The following is a 23,260-nucleotide window of genomic DNA, read 5'->3' as shown; positions in this document are numbered from 1 at the left end:
GATTATAATTATACCCCTTTTATAATTAAAAATAGAATAATGTTAACACGAGGCAGCTATATCTCTTAATTAAAGATGACAAATCTTTCGACATTTTCCTTTGTTAATTTAAGCAACTTGAAAAAAACAAATGTTTTCTTCTTTCTACTGAGTAATTCATATTACATTTAAAAATTACACAAATGAACTAATATTTACATTTAAAATGTAAAGCTATCTATACAAGAGCAAAAGTTAAAAATCAACTCCTTCTTCAACTCCCTCTTTTAGCTGAAAGCCAGAAATATAAAACCAGTGCTTTCTTTGTTGACTGAATAGTTCATATTAGTAAACGTTGAATGAAACCTCAACTTTTTTCTCTTCACTTTCTAAAAACACTTAAGCAACTGGAAGATGGTTCCATCTGCAAAGGGTTATAGAGTAACTAGCACTGGGAAATCAATTCTTACTCTATTTTTGTACAATCCTATGAAACGAGATTTGATTAATAAGCAGCTAGCATACTGATTTAAAAACAGATTTTAATATGATCTGTGTAGCACATAGAAATAAGTATTTTATGCAAAGTCTTTTGTGTGCTAGGTGCTACAGAGAAAACTAGAAAAGAAGTCATAGTCATTTGCTTAATGGAACTTGCAACATAGCATATATAGGGTGTTTCACAACTGGAAAAGGCTTAGAAATTGCCCAATCTGTCATCTTTATTTACAGATAAGGAAAAATTAGGTGCAAGGAATAATATATTTATCCTAGTAATACAGGTCTCGTAACTTTGAATCCTGTCATCTTTCCACTTCAGAGCACTTTTCTTCTTTATCTTGGTAATCTTTTAGAACATGATGCTCAGTAATTACTACAATGCAAGAAAGAGCATTTACTAGTAATGTCTATGTTTCCTTTATTTATAGTGACATGAAATTTGAATTTATGTGACATTTTTACTTGAGAATATGATTATTGTAGCTAGAAAGAAAATAGGTTTGCATCACATTTGAATTATGTCTAGATTCTACATACAATAACAAACACTTCACATTATACATTGTTATGATAAATTAAATTGGTTCAAACTTCTGAAGAGCAAATTAGCATAATATTAAAAACACCTTAAAATGTATGAAATCTTTGACCCATCCATACTACCTTTAGGAATTTTTCCTAAGGAATCAAATATGTTCAAAAAATATCTATATCTATACCTATATCTATCTTGCATTTATTATACTTTTAATACTAATATAAATTTAACAGCAATTTAAATGGTTAAACGTAAGAGACCAGTAAATGAAATTATGGACACACTATTCAACCAATACTAATGATAGTCTGGATATATGTTTATTAATATGAAAAAAAATTTGAAACATATTAAGTGTAAAAGCAGCTTGAAAATGACATGTAATCTCTAATCCAATTTTTCACAATTTCTGATCCCAGTTTTATAAATATGTGTTTATACATGCATATTGAAAATATTTCAGAAGGATATAACTACCATGATATTAGTAGTCACTTCCAGGGAGAAAAATTATGGGTGGCTATCTTTTTACATTTAAGTGCTTTCTGTTTTTTTTTTTAATGGGCATTATTAACTATGTAATTGTAAAAAATATGACGATCTTGCCTTTAAACATGAAAATCACTTCCATCTTAACAGCAAAGGGACACATGCCACTTAAGACGATGTCAGTCTGGACAATGAGGGCCGAGGCATGTAAAGCGATCTGCAGTGGAAAGAAGACTTAGGAAAGGAAGGAGAGAAATTGGAGAATTCTAAGATCACAAATTATTTTTTAAAAATCCCATTAATTCAGATAAATTTGCTGCCAATATTACTTTAGTTGGCCATCTGTCTTTATTAATTCAGACTTTCTTAGAAAATCTAATAATTTGGAGAACACTGTTACCTATGACTATATATATTCTTAAATTGAAGAAAGGATGATTGATGTCCAGTTATAATCTGATTAAGATTTAAATAACATTTGCAAAGGGCCAAGTTGTTAAAAAGTCATCAAACCGATAACCTCATTCTGAGCAATATTCAAGCAAAACCAGTATGCTATAACAAAATAACAATGATAATGATGTGTGAATAAGAAGAGACCTAAGATCTTTGACACTTGCCATTACACACTGCCTCATCTCAGCTTTTCTGTAATTTCAGATTTTAAGTGGCACAAATCTCTAAACAGTTTAGAATCTTCTTTATAGTTCTGTATCTGCCTTGTAATGTGCCTTAGGCAAAGCTCTTGCTAGGTAATAATTGGAGTTGATTTTAATTTCTTGGAATTCTCTTAATTTAAATGGCTTTTCTCCAGACCAGCTTTAATTTTGGAGGCCATACTTTCCCAGTCTTTCTGAGGTTCTTCTTATCATATAAGCAACTTCAAGAGAATTTCTCCATGGCTTGTAAATCTTCTCTGCCCAGTCATTCAGACAGAGTTTTAACTCATCATTAGACTCCTCTCAATTCTGTAGGTGAGAGCAAATAAGACTAATGCAAGAAAGGGCCAAAAAACAGACACGGCAGCTGGCTGTTGCATATTCTAGTAACTCAAGCCAATTTACAAAAGTCACACAATCAGGAAAATGAGCTTGTTGTTTTGAGTTTCCTTTTTTCTTTTCCCCTTTGCAGTGGACTCTACAAAAAACTTGTGAGGCAATATGGTTCATGAAAATGTAACTGTCTAATATTAACATGCTTTTATCATAATGTTTGGCAAGTTGCAATACAAAATAATTTCCCACTGATGTAGGCCAGTATAATCATTTTTATTTATGCTTCATGTACATCTCCTGGTGATCTCATCTTTTGTCCACTAGAAAAGCACCCCCATACTCCTTTCTAGAACTTCTTCTGCAGTAGGGGTAGTTTGATTATGTTTCTCTGCTCCTCATTGTTGATTAATTCACATTTTTCATTATAAACCTGAGGATAGGACCCCTTATTATTTTTTTCTTTTTTTGCTGAGCAAGCTTTGCCCTGAGCTAACATCTGTTGCCCATCTTCCTTTTTTCCTTGAGGAAGATTTGCCCTGAGCTAACATCTATGCCAGTCTTCCTCTATTTTGTATGTGGGTCACTGCCACAGCATGGCCACCAACAAGTAGTGTAGGTCTGTGCCTGGGAACTGAACCCAGGCCACTGACACGGAGCTTGCTGAACTTAACCACTAGGCCACGGGGTCTGCGCTAGAACTCCTTATTTAGAGCAGCTGATGTTGGGGACCATACTGTTCAGGTTTCTTTGGACCCTCTGTTCTGTTTGGCTAAATTCCAAAGCTATTCTTGGCTTTTCTCATTCTTGTGGTCTCTTCTTCACTAACTTCTTTGTTATCCTTCAGTTACTTTGACTGAATTCACTGACTACATATACTCTATTTCTACTTAATAAGTGTAATGCATGTATCCCTTGTGATCTGAATCCAATCCATTGTTGAAAATGTGTTGATTATTGATTTTTTTAATAGTAGAAGCCGCTATGCCTTTATTTTTTAATAGGGAAAATAAGAATGCTTCCAAGCTTATGAAAATACCCAACCAAGTTTTCCCAAGTAATAATAAATACTGAAATATAAAGCATTAAAGCACCAATTACTTAATCATTTAACATTTAATTATTTAGCACTTTATGAGCTTATTGGTACATGTGTGTGCAGTATACAATAATTCTGCTGTGTAAAGTACTAGATACAAATTACCTTTTCCTTCTAAGCAGAAACTTGAAGAATGAATAATATGTTAAAGATGCAGTGAAGAAAATAACCTTTAACAAAACAAAAACAACGGAGGCAAGGTAGTTTTTAAAACTAAACTGTTGCAGACTTCCTCACTGAAGTTTAGTGAAAAGAGCGATGGAAAATGTAATGAATGCTGCCGCTTGCTGAAGGGGAAGGAAGAGCAGGTGGGAGCTGGTGAAGGCATAGGAGAGGCAGGAAGTAAATGACTGAGGTTTGGCCGTGTCTGTGTGCAAGATCATGTCTAAGTACCTGGAGCCAGTGGAGCATTTTCTCCTGTTGAGTCTACTGACTCTGGAAAAGGATGGCTGTGAACTATCAACCGATGCCGTAGACAACAGCAATTAGAGTCTGACAACTCAGATTCCGCATCTGTTTCCATTCACTTTGCTTATGTCAGTATGACTGTTGATAATATGAGAGTATGTGATACTCATATTTGTGTCATGACCACATATGCTTACCAAATTATTATCTGCATAATCTAAAATTTATTTAAAGATTTGTATCAAGTATTTATGCTTTCTCTCCTTCCACTTCACAGCAATAATTAAGTGAAACAAATTCCTTGTTGTAATTCTTCACTATTTTGTGCAAACTACTCTTCAACTTTTCATTGTCCACAATAGTAAATCTGGCCTCGGTACTAGACCTAAGATGTATATTTGGTTAGCTTGCTTCAAACATATTTTGGAAGTTTAGCAAAGAAACTATAGAACAGCGTCTTTTTTAATACTTAATTTATTGTCAGACATGAGATCTGTTTTGTAGCCCAATTAATCAATTCAAGTACCTTCTTGCTATTGGGAACATTTAAGTAATCCTTCATCAGAGCAAAGTCATCTGCATCAGCACCCTACTCCAGATACTATATCACCAAAATTATGTAATATGCCTTCAAGGTTGCCAGTACCTCTCGACCGTAATAATAACAGTGGTATTGGGAGTCATAAAGATCTCTTTGCATTATCTCATAATCAACAATCCTACAAGGATGTCCTAGAGCAGGACATGTCCCAGAGATATCAAAAGAGCTATGTTCACAAAATTTTCCTTCTTCTTGAATTTCTCAGGACTTTGATGAATAGTGACAGAAGACTTTTCACATGAGCTTTGACTACCTCCTCATCATTTAGGCTTTACCCTTTGGATTTACCGCATTTTTGATGTGGAGGCCATGCTCTCCCTGGTCTGCTCTGAGTCAATGACCAAGCAGAGTACTGGCGGGAGATACCAGTTCCAGCACAGCACTCTTCCAATGGGCGATGTTTGCTCAGGAGCCCCTCATTGGCCTGGTGGAGACATTCTCAGAGCTGCACCACCTCTGAGGGCTTGCCACTCAGGGCCCTTCCTTCGTGTCCCCTTTCCCAGCTGTTAGACCTGCTCCACAGTCTGAAGGTTCTCCCTGCCTACTTCTGCTCCCCCTTATCTTTCCCAGATGTCTCTCCAGTTTCTTTCATGTGCTTCTCAGAGGACCTGAACTAACACATCGCTTAACAAAAAAATAAACTTTACAAAATTCCATTAAGGTCTTTGCATTTTTCAGAGCAACGCATCAAAAAAAGTTCTGGCTAAACATCACCTTTAAAGTTTATACCTAAAACCAGTATGTAGTGGGTTGAGTAGTGCCCCCCAAAAGATATCTCTGAGTTCTAACCCCCGGAACCTGTGAAGGTGACCTTATTTGGGAAAAGAGTCTTTGCAAATGTAATTAAGGATCTCAAGATGAGCTCATCTTGGATTTAGGGCAGGCTCTAAGTCCAAAGACCAGTGTCCTTACAAAAGACAGAAGGGGAGAACACACAGAGAGATGGGGAGAAGGCCGTGTGATGACAAGGGTAGAGATTAGTGGGATGTGTCGACGAGGCAAGGATTGCCAAGGATTTGCAGCAGCCACCAGAAGCTAAGGGAGAGACATAAAACAGATTCTTCCTCAGAGACTCCAAAAGGAACCAACCCTGAGGATACCTTAATTTAAGACCTCTGGCCTCCAGAGCTATGAGAAAATAAATTTTTGTTGTTTTAAGCCATCAGATTTGTGGTAATTTTTTACAGTAGCCCTAGGAAACTAATAAACAGTATTAGCTTCCCTTTGGAAGCTTTTATGTTCTGGCATGGCTTTTTGATTTTTCTTTTTTTTGCCCCCAACATGGCTGAGAATTTCCTCTGTCATAGAAGTGCATTGGTCAATGGATCCCTGCAAACCACCAGGGAGGCTGCGGCAACCTCCCTCGCTAGAATCTTCTCATTCCCGACTTTTAAACGGTGCAATGTTGCCAGGTCCTTAAATCTCTCAAACTGTCTCAGACTTACTTTGTAACTAAACTCCTTTACAAAATCATCACCCTTAATCATTTACTTCTTTTTAGATCTTCAGAAATATTTGAACAATTTGGGACTAGCCTTTATCCTTTTAGGTGAATGGCTGAAATACAGCTAAGGTGTGTCAGAACTCCTTTCATTCAGAAGAGCCTACACATTATCTCAATTTTAGCAAGTTTTTAAATTTGATAGCAAATTATGGTAAAGACTATTGGAAGTTGTAGTAACAAACATTCCAATGTAAGGATATAGATTGTGAGAGGTACCATTTAATAAAAAACACCAGCATAGATTTCCCTTCTGAACACTGTGTGACGGGATGTCCATCAGAAGTAAGGGACAATGTCCATACATACAGGGCTTCATCTACTGTCTACTCTTTGCCCAATAATTTTTAAAAATATGAAAATTGACTTTCACATTGTAGGTTAAGTTCTCAGTTTAAAATTGTCAGTTTAAGCTTTAAGGGAACTTGATCAAAGCTCATCATTTTTCAGAGTAATAAGTATAATTCTAAATATGTTTCTCAAATATAATACCAGTAAGAGGGTGTGATAACGCTGGGGAATTTGACATGCCAGAAAATCATATTCTTTTCTGAACTGGGATTCTTGCTCTGCTCCCCCTTTTTTCAGCTTTTCTGGTAATGGGATTAGAAATTTCCAAGTTACTCAGTATAAACTTTTCTGTTCAAAAGTGGGATAAAGATTGAGGGAAGTGAGAATTAGAGATGAGAATATTAGGAAGGCAATATTTAGAGGGTGTGGGACTGCCGGTCCTCCCAGGACATCTGGAGATCTTTGTTATCATAGAATCATAGAATGTTGTGGCTGGCAGAGTCCTTACATATTGTTTCTTCTAATTTCCTCAGTTTTAGAGGGAGAAAATGGAGGTCCATTTTATGAAAGGATTATCCCATAGATCATGTAAGACTCAAAGTCTGGAAGCAAATCTTTGAACTACTTCTAATTACGTGTACAGTTATAGCCCTCCTGTTCACACTAAAGCTCTCCCAGCCTTCAGCGGCATGGTCAAGATGAGTAGATAGCTAAAGCCACCAGATGAATATGGCATATTTCCCTGAACTCTGCTTTGAATTTAAGATTTGGGAATAGTATTTTGGATTTTTAAGTTCTTTAAAATATGTATGTGAGAAAATTATGTTCTTTGAAATATGTATATCCGCAAAATAAACAGACCGTTTTCTCAGATTGCCTAATATTATGTTTCCTGGTAAATGTACCGAGAGCTGAAGATTTTTACAGTCAGAGATTAATTGAAAGCTTTGGTAATTTTGTATTGTCTTAAAAGAGGATGTTGGGGCTGGCCCAGTGGCATAGTCGTTAAGTTCGTGTGCTCTGCTTCAGTAGCCTGGAGTTCACCAGTTCAGATCGTGGGCACAGACCTACACACTGCTCATCAAGCCATGCTGTGGCAGAGTTCCACATACAAAATAGGAGATTGGCGTAGATGGTAGCTCAGTGACAATCTTCCTCAAGCAAAAAGAGGAGGATTGGCAACAGACATTAGCTTAGGGCCAATCTTCTTCACCAAAAAACCCCCACAAAAAACAAGATGTTATTAGCTTTATGACTAGGGAATACACAATTGTTGCCAGAATGTCTGGTTTCTCAGTAAGTGTTCTGCAACCCACATAAGAACTTAAAAAAAAAAACCGTCATCTTCTAAACTAGTGTTGGTTTAAAAATTTTTAATAGTGTACAGATTCAAAATGTAACTCATAGTTGCATTTCATTAAATATTTTGATTAGAACACATAAAATGACTGCACTTTATTGCCCACAGAAGTGAATTTCCCATATCAAAAAAATTAAAATTGATAATTTGAGTGTAACTTTAGTTAAAACATTTTGTATTATGTCCTGGTTGTTGGTTCAAATAGGAGGTTTAAAGTATCTAGAGAAAATGCAAAAGAAAATGAAGAAAATTGAGAATAATCTGATATTAAGGTTATAGCAAAGAAAAGAAAAGTTCCCAGAACTCAGAGTAAATCTGGCAGCACAGATGAGGATGAGGATTCCCAGTCTGAAGATTTACTATGCACCAGGTACTAACCGCAGCATAAGGATAAGGAAGACATTATTGTTATCCCCACTTACCAGTAGCAATAATGTCACCACAAATAGTGAATGGTAGTTAAGCAACACTTGTCAATCTAAAAATATGGATATTTAGTTGATGAATTGATTCATTAGTTTGGAGATTCCACATATTTTGTGAAGGAACTATTTGAACAATAGTGCATGAAATCATCATTTCTTTCAACAATATTTTTTTTGGCGGGGGGCAAAGATTAGCCCTGAGCTAATTGCTGCCAATCCTCCTCTTTTTGCTGAAGAAGCCTGGCTCTGAGCTAACATCCGTGCCCATCTTCCTCTATTTTATACGTGGGACGCCTACCACAGCATGGCGTGCGAAGCACTGCCAGGTCCCCACCCGGGATCCGAACCCGGCCGCCGAAGCGGAACCTGTGAACTTAACCGCTGAGACACCAAGCCGGCCCCTCAACAATATTTTTTTTAGAAAAATCTAGTCTATCTGGGGAAATACAATGAATGCATTTTCTTAAACATCCCCTCACCAAGCCCAAGAAATGAATCAAAATAACCTTTAAAAAGAAAGAAAAAATTGTAGAGAATAAATAAGGAAACTTTAAGCCAAAGGAGCAGAAAAAAATATGGTAACTTCAACCATATAGGTTAGAAAGTGTCATCAAGGGGCAGAAAGTCTCCCGAATCATTTCACTGTTATTTTTCAACCTCTCTAAAATGACTCGGGTGAGTGTGTGCTGGAGATGGTAGAGCATCATGAGATGTGAAGGGAGGAGCAGGCGCAGTGGAGTAGGGACATGAGGCTGACAATATCTCTCTAGGGAAATAACCTTTCTCCACCATTACTAGTGATGGCTCCACATAGAGCTGAACTACATGGGTTCTCTATTTTATCATTCGCTGGACGAGGAAGAAGGCTGAAAAGATAATTATTAACTGGAACTAAATGTGTCTAAGCTTAATTAGCCACTCAAAAGAATGGAGAGAAAAATGAAGGAAGGCTGGGGGAAAAAAGACAAGAACGACTGAGGTACCGTTAACTCCTGGGAAACCCACCTGGAAAGGAACTTTAATTCCAAATTTCTCTTTTCCATATCCCCTTATGTCTGGTACAGAGGAGGTTGGCATCTGAGTAGAGGGCGTAACGCTCTGAAAGGCACACTAATTGCCAGAAATTGTTTTCTCTCAAACTAAAGAGAATGACCAGCAGTCACACAGTGGCCTCCTCCTTAATTGAAGTAATAGTCCACTTGGACTGAAGTATTAATCCAAAACCCAAGCGTAGTCCCCCCTGAAAAGTCATTAAAATTATCTTCTTGCTTCCTTCCTTAACGTCCTTGCCCCTCTCACTCTATAGCACTTGAACGGACAACCATAACCCTAGTTAATTTGACCTTTCCAACTACTTTACATACACCAACCAGACATCTGCCTCCCCCAAGCATATGAACCCATATACTATGCCTCTCCACTTAGGTGAACTGGCCATGCCCTCGTACTAAACCAGGTGTTCTGCTGTGAACAAAATTACTTTCTTTTCTCTCTTCTGACAAAATCAACTTGAGTCCACTTCCTGCAGTCCAACCGCTGCTCAAATTCTTTGATTCCATTGCAGCAAATCTTTTGGGATGAGTTGCCTATATTTGCTGCCTCCCATTCCTTCCATCTTATTTGCTCTTAGCTCACTCTGATCGGGATTTTTGCCCTAATCCCTAAACTGAAACAGTTCTTGACAGGGACGTGAATGACTTTCTTCTTCCTAAAAATCCAGTGGTCAGTTTCTGCTTCTCATCTTCCTTGACATTATACGACGCTTCGCTCTCATGACACATTGCTTCCCCTGGTTTTCTTGCTATTTCACTAGAGACTCATTCTTAGTCTTCTTGCAGATTCTTCTTCTCTTTCTGCTGTCTGAACTTTGGAGTCCTCCAGGTCTCAGTCCTTGGTATCTTCTCTATGTTCACTCTCCATGTGATATCATCCAGTTCTCTAGCTTTAAACATCATTTATACAAATAACACTCAAATTTAGTTCTTTAGCCCAGACTCTCCCCTGAATTCCACATTCATATATAAGTGCTTTCTTAAAGGCTACGCTTGGATATTTAATAGATTTCTTTTTTTTTTAAAGATTTTTTTTTTCCTTTTTCTCCCCAAAGCCCCCCGGTACATAGTTGTGTATTCTCTGTTGTGGGTTCTTCCAGTTGTGGCATGTGGGACGCTGCCTCAGCGTGGTCTGAGGAGCAGTGCCATGTCCACGCCCAGGATTCGAACCAACGAAACACTGGGCCGCCTGCAGCAGAGCGCGCGAACTTAACCACTTGGCCACGGGGCCAGCCCCTAATAGATTTCTTAAATATAAAATACCTAACACTAAAATTGAGAATTCTCAATCCCAAACCTGCTCCATCTGCGTGTTTCTCCTTTCTTTGTGGCAACTTCGTCCCTCCAATTGCTCAAACATAAAACCTCAGAATCATCTTTGATTCTTCACTTTTACAACCCATATTCAATCCATCAGGAAATCCTTTTGGCTCCACTTTGTAAATAATCCATTTTTCCTGCTCCACCACTAACACCATCATGCAAAGTCATCAAATCTCTAGATGGATTTAATTTAATAATTTCTTAATTATTTCCTTGCTTTTACCCTTGTCTTCTACAGTCTGTTTTCAATACAATAGCCAGAGTGCTCTTTTTAAAAAATATTTTGAAATAATGATGGATTCACAGGAAATTACAAAAAATACATACAGGAAGGCCCCATGTACCAATTACAGATGGTTACATCTTGCATAACTACAGTTTATAAAATACTATCAGAAACAGAAAATAGACCTTGGCATAATTCACAGAGTTTATTCAGATTTCTTTAGTTTTACAGGAACAGAGTGATTTTTTGGAAATATAAATCAGATTCAAAATTTTGCCGAGGGGCCGGCCCCGTGACCAAGTGGTTAAATTCCTGTGCTCCACTTTGGTTGCCCAGGGTTTCACCAGTTCAGATCCTGGGCTCAGACATGACACCGCTCATCAAACCATGCTGAGGCAGAATCCCACATGTCACAACCAGAGCCACTCACAACTAGAATACCCAACTATGTACTGGCGGCTTGGGGAAAGAAGAAGACGAAAAAAAAAAAGAAGATTGACAACAGATGTTAGCTCAGGTACCAATCTGTAAAAAAAAAATTTTTTGCCCAAATGGAACCTTTTCATGGAATTCTACTCTAACCTTGCTATTTATAATGGCAAACTGTGTCCTGCAAATGGATAATCTTCCTTACATTGCACTGTTTCTTTTTCTGTAGCAGTTGAAATCTTCTGATATACTATATTAATTTATTCTGTTTTGTATCTTCTTGCATTAGACTACAAAATACATGAGCAAGAATATTTTCTGTTTTGTGCAATGGTATATTCCAGGTACTTAGAACAATACTTGCTCTAAACTCAGTACATGCTTCTCAAATATTTGAAGGATTGTTAGAGCAGTCACAACTGAGGCCTTTGGTTTCTGCTCCTTATCTCTGTATTTGTCTTGGAAGACATGTTCATTCTCACTAAAGTGTATAAAATTCTATGCTGATTAATTCATTAATTGCTGCTCATGAGAGTTGAATGTTAGCGTCTCTTCCCATCTCCACATTCCTGATGTCATGCTAGGGGCTTGAAATGGCCATGGTGGGAAAGTTTACAACAGGTAAATTGGCAAACACCACGAGTCAGCGCTCTGCATCCTCAACAGCTGGTAAACATTTACCAGCACACCACTTTACTGCACCAGTCAATTTAGTCACCAATTATAGTTCCTAATTAAAATTATGCTTTCAATATAAATTTTTAGTTAGAGTGTGGGCGAGTGGTTCAAATGCAAGTGTATAGTATCCTAATGAATTTTCTACACAATAAAATCTATATAAAATATAAATTATTTCCTGAGCTCCCAGGACAGTGTCTGACGGGCATAGATTTGCTAACCAAATTATCAGATATTCTGTGTATTCAAAGATCATTCTTACAAATATTTTGTGCAAGGCATTAGACTGGATGTACACATCAAAACTTAAAACTTAAGTACAGATAGATGCAGAAGGAAAAAAATCACAAATACAGGAAAGAGTTTTAGGAACTCCTCTTAGGAGTGTCAGAAAATAATGATTCTCAAAAGGATAAAGGAAACTTTCTTCATAGTCTCAAATCAACATTATTCTGGAATTAAATAGTAGTCTTTCCAAATAAATAGAAACAGTTACTGCAGAGTGTATAGCAGTTTTCTCAAAGATATTATGACCATCATCTTTTTAAATTAACAGTGAGCACAAGATCTTAGCAGCAACATGTAGAGAGGACACTTGCACTCGGAACAGCATCAAAGCCTTTTTACAGCTCTTCCTAGTGTAGCTGTATCATTAGAATATTCTTCTTAGGATGTTTTTTAAACATCTGGGTGTCCAGGTGTATAGATTTCAATTATATAAATTGCTACAACGTGCCTCTTATTATTTTTAACAATAGTTCCATATTTCTTTTTCAATCTCTTTATACTTTTATTATAATCCTCACAGAAGTAGATATGAACTTCTGTCTCTTGGTGACTAGTTCTCCAAATATCTTTTTTTCTAGTGCTGTAGGTGTTTCTTTTCTGCTGCTGACTACAATTTAAGTAGAACATCTTTTCTATCATCTGGGGAATTGCATTAATAGAAAAATCAATTTCTGGATCTTCTGGTTTTGAAAAGTACCATGTTTTGCTATTGTGACCTGAGATGAGGATAAATAAATTTTTAAATAAAGTGTTCTAAAATTTTCTTCCCTAAGAACCCCTTGAGTGAGAACCAAACAATATATATGTATATATTTATATAGGAAAACTTAGCAGGAAAAAATTTGCTGATTAACTCTCAATTGTTTTTATATATCTCTTTAAGAATCAGAGCATTGGTTAATTCAAACTTAGCTACATATAAAAACCGGTGAGGAGTTTTTAAAAAATTCCTGTGCCTGGGATCCACCCCAGGCCGATGCAATCTTCATCACTGTTTTTTGAGCCCAGGCGTCAGTGTATTTAAAAGCTACCCAGATGATCCTGAGATGGATCCAGGTTTGAGTACCACTGGGTTACACACAAACATTTGGGTTAGAGAAAGATAAAACTCTTTTGCTAATTTTAAGTACTACGTACTAAGGGAAACTTTATCAATTTTGTACCAAATACTAATATGTTGTATCGACATTAATGCTCGCTCAGTATTTAAATTAGGAAATTCTTCTCTTTAAACAGTTGAAACTAACTTATCTGCTACAGGGTTAAAATAGCCACTGCAAAGATTCTTTTTGCTGGGCCCAAGAAAAGATTTCTAGGCCACAAATATCCTTTGTGATAAGGTGAAAAAGCTTGGGAAGCCTAGATTTGAAGAAAACTTTTGAAAACACTGAGCTGAGAGAACCAAAAGATGACTTTTCCATGGTTCCATGTAATGTTATAATTACCTACAGTCAGTTCTTTAAAAACTTATTTATAAAAATGACAAATTCATTTTATAAGTTAGATAGTCTTGGTGTTAACAGTTGAATATGATAATCTCATAGCAGCTATGACTACAGTTTGGATGGTAAAACTATTGGCCTTGACTTTTAAAATATATTCACTTTGGAATAAATAAAAAGTGGTTTTCTCATGAGGCATTATAAGAATTCTCTTTTACTTCTGTTTAATAATCCTCTGTCTTTTCCATGTACTTTCCCCTAATAATACAGCATAAACAATTTTAAAGTTTATTCTTTAAGACGCATTCCTATAATAACTATATAAAATACATATATTGTGCAAAATTTATGCGTATTTTAAAGTTTTCAAAATGAAAAACAAAGATATATACGTATTCTAATTCTATTATCAAACAGAAAGGTAATCCTGAGCAAAAAATAAAATAAAATGCAATTAAACACTTTAATTTAAAAAATATCCATATGATTCTTCTTTCTTTTGTTTTTTGTTGCATTTCTTGTGTATTTATAAGGTATATTCTTCATCTGTTAATTTAAGTGGGTAAAGGAAGTTGAATATTTCCATGCCCTAGAAAAATAGGTAATAAAATTACCTGAACTATATTAACAAAAGTCATGAACTCTGAAATAGATGCCTCAGCTGTACTGGAAATTTCTGTTGCTTCTTTTTCCAAGATAAAGATTTGAGTCATATACAAGAGTTTGGATAACTACTTCAAACCCCATTTAACTGTGTAATTTTAAATGTGATGATTTCTTTAACCTTGATTTCTTCATGTGTTAAGTGGGAAGAGAGTTTGATAAAGTCATACTGTAATTATGAGTTTTAAATGAGATAATAAGATAAAACACTTTGCAAACTCTAAAAGACTCCACACATGCAAATTTTAATTAATAGTGTTAATAGTACTCAATGCATAAATTAGGTGCGAATTCTAAGAGAATTGTTAAGGGGAGTTTCAGGAAGGGGAAATTGCTATCTACTATGATTGAAGGAGGTCTTGAGAGGTTTTGTGAACAAGGTGGCAGGTAACTGTAACATACATTGTTTGAACTTCATTTGATGGGAATTTCATTGAAGGGAATCCTGGGCAAAAAGAACATCGTGAGCAAAGAAAGCGCTCTGAAATCAGGAGATATGTTGAGAATTGGATGACTGGATATTAAATTGTAAATATGGAAGGCATAGAAAATAATTATTGGTAGGTGCGTTTGCACCATATTTTGACACACATTATGCCAAGAGGAGTTTGCGCTTCAATCTAAAGACAATGGGAAACTATTGAATGATGATAATATGTTTGAAGTCATATTTAGCACGGAACAAAGGAGCAGGAATTTCTTGGGCACCAGAGAATTTGCTAGTCATAGTCTTGCAAGGTCTGTATCATTATTCTAGTTTTAAGTATTAGAAAATTGAGTCATGGAGAGGTTAAAAATATGCCCAGGGACATTCAGCCAAGAATTCTGGACACAGGACACAAATCCAAAATCCAATCTATCTGGCTTTAAATCTTTCCATTACTCTGCTAGGCCTATGCTATTAGTCTGACAAGTGTGTGTTGAGATTTTTGCAATAAAGAGGCAAAGATGCCATGAAATCACAAAGGAAGCTCATTCAAGATGTAACAGACACCCAAAGAGATATGAAGTAAACTAAAAGTGTTTCCTTTTTTTTGATGAGGAAGATTGGCCCTCAGCTAACCTCTGTGCCAAGCTTCCTCTATTTTGTATGTAGGTTGCTGCCACAGCATGGCTGATGAGTGGTGTAGGTCTGTACCTGAGATTCAAACCTGTGAACCTGGGCCACCAAAGTGGAGCATGCCGAACTTAACCACTACGCCACAGGGCTGGCCGCAAAAGTGTTTCAATTTTCATGTAGCATTTTTTAAGACTCATTAACTTGACTCTTCTATTTTCTAAACATTGCCAAGTGTACTTACTGATTTATTTTTATTCCAGAATTATGTGAAAGGAATTAAATTTTCCTTGAAATTTATGTTAAAATTCAGAACATTCCTAACTGCACATTCCTAAAATGTTACTAGTTTAACTCTCATGGCATTGTATATTACCTGACTCAGCCAAACATGAGAGGGTTCACAGGGAGTGGGCACTTTAGGGGCCTTCTGGAAAAGCTCATGCACTAGAGCAGATGCTAGAAAGACAAGCCATAAGAGAAAATCTACTCTATCAGGCCCCATATACATTTCCTCTGTCCCAGCATTTAACAAAAGTGTTTGCTGAACAAAATTATTCTCATTTTTAGGCTTAGTACCCCCTTCGTTCTTAGATGATTCTGATGGTGATGAAAAAGACAAAATAAAATGACCTCATTCTCTGCTGTAGTTATTAATATTAAATTACTTCTTGGTAAGATGAATATGCCAGTCAAAGCACAGCAATTGGTATCCAGCATTCTTCTCCAAGTTTCTTACCCTATTAGCTAAGCCAAGTAACAGTGCCTTAGGAATTAGCTCTCTATTTCAGAGTTGCCTAAATCATAACCCTCCTTTGCTTTCTAGGAGACCTGATATTTTGTGTTGAGCATCTGTCCTGATCTCTTATCCCAAGGATTAAACTAGCTGTTTGAACCTGGCTGCCCAGCACTCCAGCAATTGCCAACCCTCTCGGACTCCAAACCTTTGTCCCATTACAGATATATATTAAGTGTGAATTGATATCCCAGCTCACAGCTGCCTGCCTGTCTGGCTGCCAGCCTGCATTTCTCAACGTTGTTCAGCTCAGAATCAGTCACTGTGCTCATGTACTTGAAGCTCCAATATTAGCTGAAATATGTCTTTCATTCACCTCTTATCTGTTCATCCAGGCGTCACGTCCTTGGTGTCTGTCTTGTACTAGGGGGTAGGTCAGATCCGGTCATGCATCCCTTCTCCTCCCCACTGCCCCAGTGTTGTTTTGGATGGACAGATTCAGAGTTGACGTAATCAAAAAGATAGGAAGGTTTATGGTGATAGGTAATAGGAACAAATTCAGAAAAGCAGCTGAGTTAGAAAATAAGTAAATGTGTGTTCTGCTATGAAGGAAGGGAGTATACAGCAATGGGGCTTTCACAGTCTAGTGCAATTTGGGACTCCAAGCAGATATGTAGACAGTTCACATAAGGGAATTCTATTTAAAGGTTATGGGGCCTGGTAGGATATCTGGAAGCCTCTGCTGTTCCATACCAAAATCTCCATCCAAGAAGATTGGCTGGGAAAGTCAAGGCCTCAATCTTAGAGAGACTGGGCCCAAGAAAGGTTATTGGGACAGGAATATAAGAACAAGATAATACTCGATTTTCTAAACTAGATTGTGGAGTGAGTATTGGATCCTGGGTAAAATTCAGATGTCAAGATATTAAAGATGGAACTTGAGAATTGGAAAAGGAGTAAGTTCAGTTGGTGGTGATTCACCTGAATATGAACTGGAGCTTCTTAAAGTGTCCCAGACCAAGATCATCAATGAGCCTCAGTTCATGGAAATGGCAGTCACAGATAGAGAGATTTTGGCTCTTAATTTATTACTTTATTCCTAGAGGTCTTCTCACTAAGAATATTCCAATAGAAACTATGACCAGTAAACCATTGAAAAATAACGTGAATAATTTTAAAGGCTATTGTTTTCTCTGGGACATTTATAAATGATTACTGAATGTGTTTCTCACTCCTGTGGAAGCCTGAAATGAAATGTCCACCTTCAGGCAGTCTCTAAAGTTCTGTGGAAGGCCTATGTATGAGAAACCAAAGTGTTCTTCCCTCCCCCTTCCATTTTGTCATGGGGCTAAGGTGATTAAAATAAACCTAGATTTTTGGGATATGTTATTCCAGAATTTATGCATCTATATACGTGTCTGTCTCTGTAGGTATGTACAGAAGGGTCTGCATCTATAAACAAGAGGAAGTAAAAGCTGTTCTGCTAACTTAGAACAGTGGCTTATCTTTCACACAGAAGGATTTGGGAGGGAGGAATCAGCTTCATGCCTCTTTTTAATATGCGACCTGGTGTCTGAAGTAGTGTAAGTTTCTGCCAAATTGCATATTGAAGCAATTACTGTAATTTGTTTTAATTTAGAAATAGCTCTGATCAACTCAATCCCAATATTTATTACAATTCTGTTGTTTCAGCTTTTTTGGTAATAAATTTGAATGCTCTGCCTTTCTTTCCTAGGGCAACCTGTAGTCGAGCAAGGAACATGGCATTACAAATAAACTGATCAGTATGGAAAGTGCTAGCAAAATATACACTGAAAAAGAAATACATAGGAAGCTGTACAGGCTTCAAGTATGCTATAGTGTGAACACACACACACACTCACACTCACATGCATACATACATGCACACACCCACAAGAGAGAATATTGACAACAAAAAGACAAACAATTCAACTGAAAAATGACCAAAAGACTTAAATAAACATTTCTCCAAAGAAGATATACAGATGGCCAATAAGCACATGAAAAGGTGTTCAGCATCATTAGTCATTAGCAAATGACTAATCAAATGTAAATCAAAACCTTTTCATATCCACTAGGATGGCTATAATAAAAAAAACTAGAATATAACAAGTGTTGGCAAAGGTGTGGAGAAAGTGAAACCCCCGTATATTGAAGGCAGGAATGCAAAATAGTACCAGCCCTGTGAAAATCTGTTTGGCAATTCCTCAAAATGTTAAACATAGAGTTACTATATGACCAGCAATTCTCCTCTTATGTATGTACCCAAGAGAATTAACACATATTTGCACAAAAACATGTATACTTGAATGTTCATAGCAACATTATTCATAAAAGCCAAAACACGGAAACAACTCAAATGTACATCAGCTGATGAATGGATACACAGAATGTAGTATATCCATAAAATGGAATGCTTTTTAGCTATAAAAAGAAATGAAGTGCTGACACGTGCTACTGCATCGGTGAAACTTGAAGACACTGTGCTAAGTGAAAGAAGCCAAACACAAAGAAAACATATTATATGATTCCATTTCTATGAAATGTTCAGAATGTGGGGTTTCCTTTCAGAGTGATGGAAATGTTCTGGAATTAGATAGTGGTGATGGTTGCACAGCATTGTGAATATAGTAAAAACCACTGAATTGTATACTTTAAAATGGTTAAAGTGAATTTACATTATGTGAATTTTACTGCAATAAAAAAAAGTCATATACCTATAAAACCCCAAAGAATATACAATATAAAGAAATGAAGTTGTACATTCTGAAGGAAACTATAATTCACAAAATGTAGATATAATGCAGTTGATGGGCATCTAAGAGTGGATTTTCAAACAAGGTGTTTCAAAAGCTCATTAGTAAATTAGTGTTGGTAAATACTTTATGGTGGTTCAAATATCACCAAGCTTTGGAGAAAGGCAGGAAGAGTTATATTCAAATGCTAAGAAACAATATCCATGCCCTGTTCCATGGTGGAGAACTAAGAACCTTCTGCTTATCCCACATCTTTATCTAAAGCTTGTTTTATCACTGTTAATCAAATTTGATTGAATATTTGGATGGCACCAATATTTACTAGCTATAGTTTTACTCTAACTTAAATATGCTGTAGTTATGAGATTGTTTGGTCAAAAAATTATATTCTGATAACTATGAGAGCTTTATTTCAGTATATTAAATACATATATTTGTATATAATTTTTTAAATTCTAATAATATTTGTCTTTCATAAGTTATTATTATTATTATTAATACTCAGGATTCTCTTGTTTCAATCTTAATATGATGAAAGTCCCAAAAATTATAAAAAATTTGAGAAAAGTAATTTGAAATACATTTGGTAACGTATCTAAACTTTGTTTCTTAATTGAATTAAAATATTTTTTAGTATTGAGCTGTATGTATATTTAGAAAATTCTTTCTAAAAATATCTGAAAAATACTAAAATCTTACAGCTTGCGTCTGAGTGCATTCACCACTGAGGCTTAGCCACACATTTTATTTTTCTTGTTTATCCAGCAGGGTTAGTATTAGCTAATACAGTGATATACAAAAAATGCACTGTGTAAACTGTAAAATTCAACAACGAATGCCCAAGTTTTCTTTTTAAATTAAGTTACTTCTTTCATTTAGATGTTGTGTTATCAAAATAGAGGGAAAAAAAACCCCTACTACCTATTCATTTATTTACTCAATTCATATAATACACAGGCATGGCCCCATCCTTGGGCAATAGCCTTGGGCAAAACGTACTTTTTTCTGTTTCTTTCTTTTTTCGTGGTTGCCTTTTCCAATTAAATAGACTTTCAAAAGTGGTAAAGAAAATTTTACATGTTCACTTTAAAATTTAATATCTGTTGGTGATTATTTCTATTTTAAGAAGTCTTTTGTTTCTCAACTGGGTTGCAGAACCACACTAGGCATATATAAACAATTTGTGCGTTTTCTATTTCTTATAGATTCTACAAAGAAATTAAAGGATGTTCTTGAAGAATTCCATGGTAATGGTGTGCTTGCAAAGTATAATCCTGAAGGGGTAAAACCTTTTTTCTTTATTTTTCATAGTTTTATATATATGCTTGGAGGAGAGTTTTCTTAGTGAAGAACTCTTAGAAATATACATATTCTGTATACTATAGCATAAACAAAAAGAAATTCATTATTATATGCTATTCTGGAAGGTACATTAAATGTTGTACTACCTTTTTCATCCAAAAATATTTTGCTAATGAAAATAACGTCTACATCATGTGCTTAAAAGGGTATAGATGATATACAATACATTGTTAAGTTATTTTCCTAGATGTCAGCAAACAGAATTAGATAGAAGGGCAGAGCAAATGTGCCTGACTCTCACTCTATGTCATGCAAATTTCACCCCCAAATGAACATTGCTGTGAGGCAGGGGGTTTACTTCTTTCAGAAAATTATTCCCTTGACTGAAGAAAGGGTCTGTGAAGGCTCTAACTGATCTGTTGCTTTAAAGAGCCAGCTTTGACAAAATGAGAGGAATTTCTTCCCCCATCTTGTGTTAACCTATACCCAGTAAGCTTACAAGCCACTGAAATTCTTTCCCTATAAAAACTTTATGTCCTGTTGATTGATTTTGAATACCATGCTTGAGTGAACCCTAATTATTTGCTAAATAATGTTCTGTTTAATGTTAGCCAAGAGATGTTTCATTTTAAACGTTTGACGTTGCTGTGAGGTCTCTTGAGCCTCACCAAGTGGTAGTTGGGTTGTATGGAAATTGAAACAAACTGCCCTTTGCAAAAGACCCTTTTGCCCGGATGTATTATCTAGCCCTCTAGATAGATTTGTTTGCGGATTAAAATGTGATTTGTTTCTTGTCATCATTGTCATTGTGGCTTTGAATGCTTACCAGACCACGGTTACTGATTACCATTCAACATTATATTTCTCTTGGATTTATAGAACTTGCATTTTAGTCAAAACCCGATCTCTAAATTCCAAGGTCAAAACTTTCATATTCTTTTTAAATTTCCTTTCAGTATTTCTAGCAGTTAACAATTTTTCATGCCGTATTTTCTTGTTCTGTCTATATTGTACCTTTTAAAACTCTTTAATGTAAGATTTATCTTCTTTTTAAAAAATGAAGTTAATGTTTAGTGCCCGCATATCATGGGGAAAATAAGGCAATTTAAAATCATTCCCATTTCCCTGTATCAGGGAAAAAAGCAGACTTCTGACCTACATTTCCCTCACATTTTATTTTCCTAGATGCTATAGAGTGAGAGAAAAATGTTGGCAGATAAATTTGTAGAACTGAAAATCTCAGAGACCAAGAGAGCAGAGTGGGAAAAGCAAAGATGACAACCTTACTGAATTGCTTTAAGACCTAAAAATGTCATTAATATTTACATTCCCAACCATACTTGTAAACATGCGTGTTATCTAATCTATAGACAGAGATAAAACATGTTTTCTTCCTAAAGATAGCTGCTGGCTATGAATTCAGTTGGAATGTGATGTTGTTTGCAAAGTAGCCTTTTTGCTTCAGTGATTTCTTATTAAAGGACTCTCAAGACAGTATCACTGATATTATATTTCATGAGGATTATCAGTCACTGCATGCTGGATTTATTGAGGTAATTACTAGATTCATTATTAGACACACATGCGATGTCAGCCTTTTGAATAATGTAATACCTCTCCACAAATACACAGATCTGCTCTTGAAATACATTATTAAAATAACGAACAGTTGGAAAACAAAAAAGTCAGATCTCATTATGACACAAAAGTAATTCTAATGTAAAAGTGAAACCACTCTCTAATCTTAACATTGATAGGTTTTTTCCCTTTAGGAGAAAAATTTAAACGTGTATGACTCTTTTAAAAACACAAGTTTGTGTTTTACAAAAGCCAATAGGAAATAATTAGGAATATTCAATGTTGAGAAAGGAATCTTTAAGGCCTTGAAGTTCTCTTCAGTACATGACTTCATCTGGTTTATAAAAGGTTTATAAAAGTCTGTAAAAGAAACTTTATAAAGTTTATAAAAGAAAATTCATACTGTCAATTGACATGTGAAATTGTCACTCTTTATTGACTGGTCAAGTTGAGCTCAAAATTATTTGGCATAAATGACTACTTAATTGAAGCTCAATTATACGAGAAAAATTGGAGAGTGATTCATCTAGTCTACCTTTAGAATAAATAACTGATCTTTTGTTTTCTAAAATGAACATGGCCTGTATCATCCATATAAAATGTACTCGCAAAGAAAGAACACCTAAATATCTCTTAAATCGCTTCTCCCCTTACAGAGTAAAGCCGCTTAAATGGTAGATGCATTATTTTTTTTATTATTCACTTGAATTGCTGAATTTTAAAAGCGCTGTGTATAGAAAACTTAATCCAGTGAAAACGTGACCTCTTTGAGTCTATCTTAGAGAACATATATTAAGTGCAATAGATGGATGAATCATTTGTTTTTAATTCCTATTTTTTAAAGATAATTTGATAATCATTCTTTGAATCAATAAATAACAGAATTATAAAATATAAATCTAAACGATGGCCTTAGAGATTCTCTAAAAATAAAAACTTTAAAAAGGTCTTGAGATTCCCAAACGGATTATAAAGTTCTTAAATAAAGGAACTTATTTTAAGGAAGGTAAAATGACTTTCCCAGGATTAACCAGATAGGGTTGTGACAATAACTATAATTAAAATTTAGTTGTCTGGAATCCCAGTTTAAGACTGATGCTCTTTCCTCTTCAATTCATTGACTAGGCCATAGAAAGATAGGGAAGGCCTTGGGAGATGAGAAGAATAAGGGGAAGGGAAAGGTATTTCATGTACTTTGAACGACATTGCTTATGGAATAAGTATGGCATATTCCAGTGCATATAATTATTACTGACTCATGCCTGACAAGGTAAGAGATTCCTATTAGTCTCCACCTGATCTTATGTAAATAATATAATGTTAAGAGTATGATTATAGCTAGTTTGTAGTAGCAATCCAGTCTTAACGAGAGGGTTCACAGTAAAACACAGGTCATCTCAGATATAACTGATTCATGAGTGTTGGAATTTGATAATAAGAGAAAGAACCAGTATTGCATTGCATGCATATATATATTTATTTTATATATATTTAATGTAATATATAATCAATATATTTATATAAT

At 35.6% G+C, this 23,260-nt stretch overlaps 1 protein-coding gene across 9 annotated transcripts in view; it reads left to right on the top strand.

The window, feature by feature from the left end:
• Positions 1–23,260, top strand: part of DGKB (diacylglycerol kinase beta) — a 675,344-nt gene that overhangs the window by 128,849 nt on the left and 523,235 nt on the right. For all 9 annotated transcript variants that reach the window (XM_070264567.1, XM_023639309.2, XM_070264566.1 and 6 more), the window contains one exon: positions 20,061–20,137. In XM_070264567.1, coding sequence (XP_070120668.1) covers positions 20,061–20,137 — 77 coding nt within the window. The remainder of the gene's footprint in view (positions 1–20,060; positions 20,138–23,260) is intronic.

Source organism: Equus caballus, chromosome 4, assembly GCF_041296265.1.
Source record: "Equus caballus isolate H_3958 breed thoroughbred chromosome 4, TB-T2T, whole genome shotgun sequence".
NCBI lineage: Eukaryota > Metazoa > Chordata > Mammalia > Perissodactyla > Equidae > Equus > Equus caballus.
Note: the sequence above shows the minus strand (reverse complement) of the source record. Positions and strands in the feature narration are given on the sequence as shown.